This window comes from Nerophis lumbriciformis, linkage group LG06 (assembly GCF_033978685.3).
Source record: "Nerophis lumbriciformis linkage group LG06, RoL_Nlum_v2.1, whole genome shotgun sequence".
In the NCBI taxonomy this organism is placed as follows: domain Eukaryota; kingdom Metazoa; phylum Chordata; class Actinopteri; order Syngnathiformes; family Syngnathidae; genus Nerophis; species Nerophis lumbriciformis.
In genome coordinates this window covers 27867783-27879752 of record NC_084553.2, presented here as the reverse complement: position 1 = coordinate 27879752, position 11970 = coordinate 27867783, and the positions used below count along the sequence as shown (strand labels likewise).

Here is an 11970-nt window from a genome sequence, read left to right as displayed (position 1 = left end):
GTCCAACCACGCTGCACGGTTGTGTTTGTGTGGGATGTGCATCCATCAGTCAATAGCGTGCAGGGGGAGCCGGGGGAGCTGGCCAAAGGACAAATCAAAGTCGCTGTAATATTTGTGCCTCCAAGGTGAATGTGTGTTTGCGTGTGTGTGACAGAAAGAAATAGCTGTAAATGTAGTGGCAGCTCGGTTTCCGGCCAAATTGGCTTTTCAAACAAACATGCATCGTATAAACAAAAGAAAAAGCTGAAGCGCTCAGCAGGTACAGTGTGCAAAGCAATTACCACAACACTTGTGGAATAAAATATAAGCTATCCAGATGAACATTAGGGTTCCTTTGTGTGCGTGTGTGTGCATCCACCCAGCAGGCAATGTCTACAGAAAAGAAATAGTAGGAAATTATACAAAAAGTGTGGAATAGGGCTATAGTATTTTCCAGAAACTTAGTGCAAACAAAAATCTGTAGTCGTGGTTCAACAACCTCCAAAAACAATTCAATCTGTTATTGGTAAATGGGTAAGTATTCAGGGTGTTTTATACAGTGGTCGACAGGGCAAACGCGCAACATTGTCCAAAACACACATAATCCCCTAATACACATGCAATACGGGGAAAACACAAGTCAATAAATTGGTAGCTCTATAATATTGTTTAAAAATAGTATAATAAATATATGAAATGTACTTTTTCAATACGCTTACTTTATTCAGTTTTTTCTAAATCCCTATATCACCACTGGTAGAGCTTATTTAGACCTATGAATACTTAGATGCCGCCTACAGGCTTGTCAAGCGTGATGTAAAGGCAAAATTTATATTTTAGTAATCTCTTGTCCAAAATCACGATTTGAGTTTAAGAGTTTGTGTGTGTGGCTTTGTCTTATCTGCATTGGTCTGTTTTTTGTCCTAAGAAAAGACATTTTTTTGACCCTGTACGTGTTCTGGGGTCTTGCTGGGGATATCTCCAAACTTCTCATGAATAGGACAAAAATTGCTGTGATGTTGGCGATCATTAATCTATGTTGTATTTGTCTTTTGGTCAAAAGGTTACACTCCAAATGGGTTTATTTTATGATTGAAGTTGTATTAACTGCATTACCCAATGCTTAACCAATCATTCATGTCCACAATCATTTATACTTTGTATTCGCCCATCTTCTTTTCTCTCCCCCTCCCAGGAGACAGGACATTTTGCACAAATGCCTCCCCTCCCTCCTCTCTCATTCCCAAAAGCTATACAATTCTGGAAGAATTATTTGTCTGACTCTCATCTTTTTCTTTCTGTAGCGGTGTAAAACCTTTCTCATTTGGAATCGGATGTTATTTGAATTTTCAAATGATTACTTGAAAATATCTTCGTTTTATTCTTGATATTTATTTATTGGACAAGCGGTAGAAAGTGGATGGATGGAATAGAAAACATTCCAAAACAACATTGGTGTTACTGGCACCAAAATGTTGATCATTATTATCAACCTCTGTCTCAGTTGACTAATGCAGTAAATAGACACGGCTTCCCCCTGCTCAACACAGCGGCCACATTGACGCATTGTTCCAATGGACAACAGCATCAGAGGCACAATATACGTATTAATATATCTGGGATCTATTTCTTAGTGGTACACAAACTCCCGGTTTTATCGTATGTCTGCTGGGTTTTCCCGAATTTCAAGTTGCATGTGTTTTGGGGGGTTCTGTGTGTTTTGGATATTGTTGCACGTTTTCCCAACACTTGTGTATTGTGTTTTGTGAAATTGCATGTGTTTTGGCAGTGTGTGTGTGTGTGTGTTTTGGACATTTCAAGTTGCATGTTGATATTTTTTGTGTGTTTCGGACATTACAGTGCATTTGCCCCGCACTTTATTATCTTTATTTAGGATTATAACATTCTGTTTGTTTATGATAATATTAGAATATAATGTGTATATGGTGTAAATACACTACCAAGTATGATTCATTGCATTACAAAGGGCTACTAAAAAATCAGGTACCGGTAAATATACATTTTCTACAAATCTATGCTTCACTTTTTGTACAAAATACTACTATATCTTGCCATTGTGAATTGTATACGTGCGTAAAAAAAGAAACAAAGTGACTATCATTAACGGAGGCTATCGTATATTGTTATGCAAAATACAGCAAACAGAGATTCAATTTGGATAGCAAAATAATTCATTTCACAAGAGACAAAACACATTTTAAGCCCAAGATGGATCCTTTTGAAAGTGAAAAATGTTGAATGACTCAAGCACATTTCACCTTTTGTGCGTCATGGTTGAGGAGGTATACATGTCATGTTGTAATCAGAGTTTCTGGTTCAATCCCAGAGAGCCATATATTCTGCAGCATTGCATTTTTGGCCCAAACTGCTCATGGTGAGCAGCCTGGCACCTTGGTGGCAGCCTATTAATCAAGGTGTGAATGAAAACTATCTTATATTATTTGAAAATGTACTACACTAAATCCCTTTTTTGTCTTACCCTTTTACTTATAGGCACACACTATGTATAGACTACAATGCATTAACATTTACTGATTGTGTTTATGCTGCTGCTTAATAGTGTGCTTTCAGTACATGTCTGAAACAACTTTAAAAATAGCTTCAAAATAAGGACATTTATGGCAGATGTTGATGAGGGAGCAATTCTGGACACTTCTGAAGGATCCATAACACATCAATATCAGAGACAATTGAAAACCTATCATAAACTAGATTATATCATTGCTTTTCCACCTTTTTTCCACAGATTGTGTCACAAAATACTTTTGTCACCTTTGCTTCAATGCAACACCCTAAAAACATGCTTTAAAGAGGAGTTATTTTGCAAACAAACTTTTCTTACCTATTGGTACTTGTTTTTGTGTATTTGAGATGTGCATAAATCCTGGAAATTTGAAATCAAACCATGGAGGCATTGTGGAGATATTTATACAACAATCTTGCCTTCCTTCATACTTCCTCCAAACGAGCCGTTTGGAATTTTCCCCATTTGTGCCGTTTTTTTTAAATTGGTGAGGTCAGCGAACATTTCCATATATGGTAGATATTTACCCGATGAGGTTTGCGTTAGTCCGCCGTTGTAGTCCGCGCTGTACTAAATAAAATCCTTATTTTTCTCTATCTTCTTGTTGTGGAGCAGACTGACTCGTACATGCACATGCCTCCTCAGTTGTTGCCGATTCTATTACAAAGTAGTGTATAGTTCTAACTTATATCAGTCAAAAGACTCGTTATGGAAGCACTAAAAACTAAAACATGGCTGACGGGGAGAATACACTGTCAAAGTGGAGGCACGTAAATAAGACTGACTACAAAATGGCGCTTCTTGAAGAGACGTCAGAAAGCGGCTTGAAGACGGTCTGTAAAACATAATCTATGCACAATTTTGACCAAAGAACCACCATTACAAGTTGTATAGAACACAAAAAAGTCTTTTAAATGTAGAAAAAAAAGTCATATGACCCCTTTAAAGGAGACATACATTTTTTCACAGATAAAATCAGTTCCAATGTTTCTTAATAAAATGGCTCTTCCTCAAGCATCAAGAATTAAACAACCCCTTCTAAACAGCCCTGTTCCGAGCAGTGGGTTTTGGAGGGCTGTCATGTCTTGTGCAAATGAAATAACTGTTCAGGCTGCCCATATTGAGTCATCGGTGAGCGATACACTGAGCATGTCGTATGTTAAAACAAAGGTCTCACCCATAAAACTATAGCGCAAGTCTTGTTTCTACAGAGGAACGTGTAGGAAAGTAAATGAACAGCATTAGCCCTGAAGGCAAGACTTTATAAACCTCAGCCTTGGATCAGTCTACGGAGCTTTCTTGCAAGGTCAGGAGACACAACAGGAACGACTAACAATCTTTTATTCTGTGTTGTTGAGTGGTGTAATGATGTGTGTGACAATAATACTGCAACTATGCCTTGCTTTTGGCTTTGACATTATAGTGGTCCTGTGTAGTACCGTATGTTGTGAACGAAGAACATGGGAGAAAGGAAGGGAAGAGAGAGTGGTCAATGCCAAGTGGACCCAAATGGCTTTGCTAAAAGACACAATTTCTGACATCTCAGCTCAAACCAAAATTTCCCAGACATGGGTATTACTTGATATTTGGGCAAATAATCTAAAAAGTCATGTTTGTATTTGTCTCGCCCTTAAGGTGGTGTGTTTCAGGCCACTGCCTCAAACCAGCTTACCAAAAATATCAAAATGCAGTCTCTCCAGGATTTCACATACAAGGCTCTGTAATGTTTTAAGTCTTTTTTATATAACATCGAATAAACTTGTGATTTGAAAACAATGCTATCAGTGTTGTAAGAGTGAAGTGGCGACTTGTCCAGGGTGTACGCTGCCTTCCGCCTGAGTGCAGCTGTGATAGGCTCCAGCTCCCCTCCCCCGTGACCCCAAAAAGGGACAAGCAGTAGAAAATGAATGGATGGATGAATGTTTTAAGTTTCTTAACCTAAAAAAGCACAGGATTTCAACAAAAATTTTGAAAACAAATGTGTGTTTTACTCTTTTTATATAAGTCTATAAGAATATAGATATATTATAAGTCTGGGTGATGGCAGTAAAAGCAAATAACTCTATCAAATTATTGTACTGTTTTAATTAAACTAATAGGAATAATGAATTATAATATAGATAGAAACACCTCCAAAGCTTCCTTATTGTCCGCTGTCTGCTCTGTCAGCCACAAGTTGCAGACATTCTCTGTGTATGTTTTACACTTAAACATTGTTTGTTCATCTTAAACAAACATTAACAGTGTGTTCCAACACATTTATCCCTGCATGTTATAGCATTTGTGAACTGTTGATAGTGATCTATAGCGCTATTTTTCGTTGGTAAATAAAATACAATTAAGATTATCATCACACTTCAACATATTTGTCATGTATATTCTGCCTCTTTGCTGGGTCAGCATTGCAAATTAAAATATGTTCTTTATTGCCTTACTCTGGTTAAATAAAAAGTAAAGTTTTTAAAAATACAAAAGTATATGTTTACTAAGAAGTCAGGACAGTAGTGTTTTGCTATATATATATATATATATATATATATATATATATATATATATATATATATATACTACATTACACAGAAGGGTTAGTGAACAGGAAGTAGGTCTGACCTATACTTGCGTCATTTAAGCAATAAAGAGTGTTGAGGTGTGAGTATTGTTAAAAGTTGTTGTTCCTGCTTCATCCACTCAAAAAACAAACGTAAGTTTTGATTAGACAGCGCTGCTCCGAGAATAATTCTATTGGACAAATTATGTGAGAAAATTGCGGGTATTGGACAAAGTTGCAAGGTTACACCTAATTAAATTGGCGCCATCGCAAACTCCTAGAGGGAGAGAAATTTGATCTCTTATTATTTACCTCTTGATGTCTGTTAAAGAAGAGAATCAGTAAATAGAGAATAATATGAAACAGAGCAACTGAAACCCTATCATCGTCATAGAAATGTGATTAATACACTGTGCTCCTAAATGCATAACAACCACGTGATAACAAATCAATGTGGCAAACCCACAATTGTGATGAGTTTACGGGAACCCGATTGCTTGTGTTTTTGCAATACATTGTTTAACAGATACTACAAATAAGACGAAAATAAGAGGCTCAATATCCAAGCCAGTGAAGAACATCAATCCTCTGTCTGTGATTAATGGGTGACAGATTGGCTGGCATGCACAAAGTCAAGGCAAAGAAAAGTAATCCTTCAGATGCTGATACAGCTGGGATGGTTTGTTTGCAAAAGCCAGGGAGATGTGCTGAATCCACACTGAGCAGAGAAATATAACTTTCACTTCCTAGTGAATTGTCCAGAATGCTTTTTGTAGAAGTGGAATAGATGGCTAACAAGATTGTCTCATCCTCAAAGAATGATCTGTTTGCTGGACAGGTGCTGCGGTCACAGCTTGGTCCCCAGGATGGGTTTATTGTAGTTATTCTGTCGGGCTGGTGGCAACCGGGCTGAGGATGGGCGTGGACAGGTCCCTCACTGGGCACATAGGCGGGATGGCCTTATGACTGTAGTACTCCACCACCTGCTTGGGCACCTCTGCCAGGACACACTTGGCCAAGGCTGCCGGTGAAGCCTACGACACAGGTATTGAACAATGGTGAGACATCTGTTTATTTCTTCTACTGCTTTACCTGAGCAGTTCCCAATAAACTAGAGTGTCCTCCAGGTTTAGAGCCTGAAGGGATTACCTGTCAATCACAGCGGTGACGAAGCAAGCTGTGCAATTATTCTAACTCAGACTCACCCATGTTGGAGGGAAGAGAAAAAGCATAGGCTGGCTCATATACAGTATCTTACATTGCAGCAACCATTTTTATTACACCAGTGACAGTACGAAATATATTAAACTAACAGGGATGTCACGATGAACTATTTAGCCGCCGATACTTTGGCCTCAGGCCAGATCCGATACTTTGGCAACAGATTATAGAACTGAAAATGTTTTATATCATTTTATCTTATTTAACAGGAGAACATTGTTATTGACTCACAAGTGTTGTGCCTTACAACACACTGATGATTCCTGCGTCCATATAAGTGTAAAGATAATTGTGTCATTTAAGCAATAAAGAGTGTCAATGTCTAATCTATTATTTCACTGTATTCATAAAAAGAGGCGTTATAATGTGTGAGTAAGTCAGCTGTGGATTTTTTCGGGCCTTTGACTGGACAACATCTGCATGGAAGCTCGTGTATGTGTTTTCATTTGGACAGAGATTTTCTTTTGTTCACATGTTCACCCTAATTTTTAAGGTGTGTGAGCAAACGCACAAACTCCCTCAGCATTCAGTGGACCATATGTGAGCAACATCAGACGTGTACACTTTGGCCACACCAGCATCACACCTGTCCAAAATCTGACATCATAACAAGTTAAATGTCTTATTATTAAAGGGGAACATTATCACCAGACCTATGTAAGCGTCAATATATACCTTGATGTTGCAGAAAAAAGACCATATATTTTTTTAACCGATTTCCGAACTCTAAATGGGTGAATTTTGGCGAATTAAATGCCTTTCTATCATTCGCTCTCGGAGCGATGACGTCACAACGTGACGTCACATCGGGAAGCAATCCGCCATTTTCTCAAACACATTACAAACACCGAGTCAAATCAGCTCTGTTATTTTCCGTTTTTTCGACTGTTTTCCGTACCTTGGAGACATCATGCCTCGTCGGTGTGTTGTCGGAGGGTGTAACAACACGAACAGGGACGGATTCAAGTTGCACCAGTGGCCCAAAGATGCGAAAGTGGCAAGAAATTGGACGTTTGTTTCGCACACTTTACCGACGAAAGCTATGCTACGACAGAGATGGCAAGAATGTGTGGATATCCTGCGACACTCAAAGCAGATGCATTTCCAACTGGATTGGACAGATCAGCTTTCAGGAAAAGAGAGCGGATGAATACAGAATACATTAATTGATGAAAACTGGGCTGTCTGCACTCTCAAAGTGCATGTTGTTGCCAAATGTATTTCATATGCTATAAACCTAGTTCATAGTTGTTAGTTTCCTTTAATGCCAAACAAACACATACCAATCGTTGGTTAGAAGGCGATCGCCGAATTCGTCCTCGCTTTCTCCCGTGTCGCTGGCTGTCGTGTCGTTTTCGTCGGTTTTGCTTGCATATGGTTCAAACCGATATGGCTCAATAGCTTCAGTTTCTTCCTCAATTTCGTTTTCACTACCTGCCTCCACACTACAACCATCCGTTTCAATACATGCGTAATCTGTTGAATCGCTTAAGCCGCTGAAATCCGAGTCTGAATCCGAGCTAATGTCGCTATAGCTTGCTGTTCTATGCGCCATGTTTGTTTGTGTTGGCATCACTATGTGACGTTACAGGAAAATGGACGGGTGTATATAACGATGGTTAAAATCAGGCACTTTGAAGCTTTTTTTAGGGATATTGCGTGATGGGTAAAATTTAGAAAAAACTTCGAAAAATAAAATAAGTCACTGGGAACTGATTTTTAATGGTTTTAACCCTTCTGAAATTGTGATAATGTTCCCCTTTAAACCAAATGGCAGCAGTCATTTCCATTAGATTATGTTCTAATATAGGTGATTTGGCTCAATTAAGGTGAAAACAACAAAAAAATATCTTGTTTTTCATGAGCTATGTACTAGTTGTGTGTGTTTGGGTGGGAGGTCCTGCTTTGGAAATAATGTGTACCTCTTTCAGAGATTACATTTAGTTCCCCTTAAAATATTCACAATTTGCACAATGATATGTAGGCATGGGATAAAGTGTACCTTCCTGAATTTTTCGGTCTGTAAAATATATCATTACACCTTTCTATTAGCATTTATGTAATCTAGAAACAGCATTCCATGATTAAAATCCATAAATTAACATTCTTAATAAATGATAGTCATATAAGCACATTTCTGATAGGGGAGTGTGAATTTTAAGCATTTACCTCCCATAACTCTGCTACACTGTAAGCTATAAGCTGACTAGCACGCATAGCACGCTGTTAATGACATCGATTGGCTGTGTGTGAGCGACAGTATAGTGTAATGACCTGGCATTCACAGTTTATGTGTGTTGTTGGAGTTATCCGACTGTTTGTGTGGCTCTAAATGCATCAGCAGCTGAGTCTAATGAGTGTGTATGTTGGCGCAAGTGACAAAAAGAGAGCGGCTTCTGTTGAGGTGACAGAGAGTTGGTTTTGACGTCATTTGTATGGCAAAAAAAATTACCAGTTTTGGTAGATAGTAATTATTTGTCAATGTTTTTTGGTATGGTTACGGCCGACAATAAACAGTTAAAGTGATCGATGGGCGTCCTTGTCCTATTTAAAGCGTCTTGACAGACTTCACAATAATTTAACAGTGTTGACAAATATTGTTTTATCTGTAGTGTTCGCTTGTTGTCACTTGCCACTCACAGAGTTGCATTGCAAAATCATACACAATAAATTGTTGTTTATGTTGTTTCGAATTTATTTCGTGCGCAGCATAGATTTGCTGTGCGCAGATGACGTATGAGCAGTGCGCAATTGTGCAGGCGTGTACCTTACTTGGGAACATTACGGGAGGGGCCTTTTTTTAAATCTCTGCGTCCGTATGGACATAGCCTAAATGGATGGTATCACAAGTGAGTACACTACACGTCACATTGAACATGTATAAATTGTGTCAACATTTAGTAAGTACCACTGTTATCTAGCACTGCCTTAATCCTCTTGGACATGGGATTTTTAGCGTTGTACAGGTTGATTATTGAATATTATTCATATCAGTCTGTATTGCTATAAAATGTGTGTACTAATATCTCCAGGTTTCATTTCTATAGTGTTGTTCCTTGAGAAGATATAATAAAATGCTTGTTGAAACGTGAAGTGTTCACCTTTGTAAGATACAGTACTGAAGAAGACATACACAAATGTGTAAGCTTCCACAAACCTACACAATCACATATAGAAATGCTGCATGCCAAGCTGATACAACTCTTTGTGTATGGATAATTTAAGTAGCACATGAAAAGACAAACATATGTTCAAGAAAACATAATGTCCTTGGCTGAGTTGACTAACCGTCTTGAAATCCCTGAAGGGCACAAATTGCACAATGTCCCTAAGGACCGGCTCGCCCTTCGGTGAGCGTAGAACACCGTCATCTCCATCCAAGATCTGCATGTCTGTGAAGTCTGCATTGCCGACGCCAACGATAATTATGGAGAGAGGCTGATAGGAGGCACGCACAATGGCTTCACGTGTGTCCGCCATATCCGTCACCACGCCATCAGTAAGGATGAGCAGGATGTGGTAGCGCTGTGAGAAGATGGAGAGTCTTTCTATTAGTTTTGTCACGAGCCTCATTAAACAGCAGCATGTGGTTATGCGTGGTTAAGTGGGGAAGAGTACTCTTAACTAAGTGGTATCCAAAATAGCAGCAGTATAAAACCAAAATTAAATGCAAGGATGGAAACATCTGCAGAACATCAACATGTAGTTTTGTTTTACTTATAAGTAGGTTGGCATTGTTACCTAAACGTGTGGACATTTTATAAATACACTCAACAAAAAATGTGAAAAACTTTTTTTTGCTACAATCTTTCATGAGCAGAATTAAAATATCTAAAACTTGTTTTATGTAAACAAATATGATATTTATCTCAAATGTTGTGGACAATTATTTTTAAACTGTGATAGTGAGCGCTTCTCCTTTGCAGAGATAACCCATCCACCTCACAGGCGTGGCATATCAAGATGCTGACTAGGCAGCCTGATTATTGCACAGGTGTGACATATTTTGGCCAAAATAAAAGGCCAAATGTGCAGTTTTATCACACCGCTACAGATGTTGTAAGTGTTGAGGGTGTGTGCATTAGGCATGTTGACTGCAGTAATGTGCACTAGAGCAGTGGATTGATTGTTCATTTCCCTACCATAAACCAGGTCCAGAGAGCATTTGGCAGTACATCGTTTCACCCGCCTCACAACCGCAGACCACATGTAACCACAACAGCGTAGGACCTCCTCATTCAGCATCTAACCAAAGATTTTCACTGGCAGATGGCAGACACCGTGTCTGGCCTCGTGTGGGGGTGCAGTTTGCTGATATCAGCGTAGTGGATGGAGGGTGGGCAGGCATATGTAATGGACGACGAACACAGGTGCATTTTATAGATGGCATGCTCAATGCACAGAGATATCGTGACCAGATCCTGAGGTTCATTGTTGTGCCATTCATCCATTAACGTCAGCTCATGTTGCAGCATTATAATGCACTGCCCCATGTTGTAAGAGTCTGTACACAATTGCAGGAAGCTGAAAACATTGCACTCTTGCATGGCCAGCATACCCACCTGACATGTCACCCATTTAGTATGATCGGAATGCTCTGGATTATGGTAGGTCAAAATACAAACTTTGATAAATACATTTTTAATTAACCAAATGTATAATTAATTCATTATAATTTGAATTAAATACATAAATGTTTGATTTAATGTAAAAGTGCATTTCATTATTTGATCATTAAAATAATGGTTTCAGTATTTAATAATTTAAATAATTTAATTATAGATTTCATTATTTCATGATTAAATTAATCACAGATTGCATTGTTTTATGATTCAATTAATTATTTCACAATATAATAATTAATGTTATTATTTCCTTTACATGTGTGTGTCAGCACTTAATTAATTTATATTTATCTGTCAGACTCGCCCATCAAAGTCAGTAGGCGGGGCTAACACAAATCTACTCCAATGATTGCTTTGGTCTGAAGCCTGGAACTTAGGAAGCCTTCCAAAACATGGCGGCTAAGGAGGATATACTTGTAGTTTTTTGGAAGTTGGCGGAATATGTCAAAGCAGCAAGAAGTGCTGACCCAGAGCAGGTAGCTGTTAAAGTAGAGGAATTTTATGGAAGTTGTTTGAGTTATTGACACACTTTCAGACCAAGATGGTGCGTTCCATTTGTACTGGGATGTCGGAATTTCTGAGTTCCTAGTCGAAATTTCAACTGGAACGCCCCTCGAGGTCGGAGCACTCTCTCCACCCCCGAGGTCGTTTTAAGGATGGCTGCTCTGGATGTAAACAATGATATCCGCTTCTATAAAATCTATTGTTAGCACTTCTGAATTGTTATTGTCGCACCAAATCAGCCATGAACAATGTATTGTTGTACATTTATACATGGTAAGGTCAGTGTAAGCTGCATTTATTTAACGTGGTGTACAAATAAGTTGTACATTGCCAGCAATAGCGGCTTGTGTTTTCTCTTCATCTACCGTGTTTGAAGGTTGCAGAAAGAGTGCATATTTTCCCAAAACATGTTTGTATTCAGACAAGGCAAACCCACAAATAGTTTTGCGTGGATGTGGTCATCTTGATTTCCGACATCGTAATTGGAACGCTCACAACTCGGCTGTGAGGTCATTCCCAGCTCCGACTTCCAACTTCAGAGGTAACAG

The 11970-nt window shown here is 38.7% G+C and overlaps 1 protein-coding gene across 2 annotated transcripts in view; it reads right to left on the bottom strand.

Annotated features, from left to right (window-relative positions):
• Positions 1–5107: 5107 nt before the first annotated feature.
• cpne7 (copine VII) overlaps positions 5108–11970 on the bottom strand; it is a 112751-nt gene continuing 105888 nt past the window's right edge. For both annotated transcript variants that reach the window (XM_061964028.1, XM_061964029.1), the window contains 2 exons: positions 9582–9818; positions 5108–6106 (listed from right to left, as the gene is read on the bottom strand). In XM_061964028.1, coding sequence (XP_061820012.1) covers positions 5954–6106; positions 9582–9818 — 390 coding nt within the window. In that variant the 3' untranslated portion in view covers positions 5108–5953. The remainder of the gene's footprint in view (positions 6107–9581; positions 9819–11970) is intronic.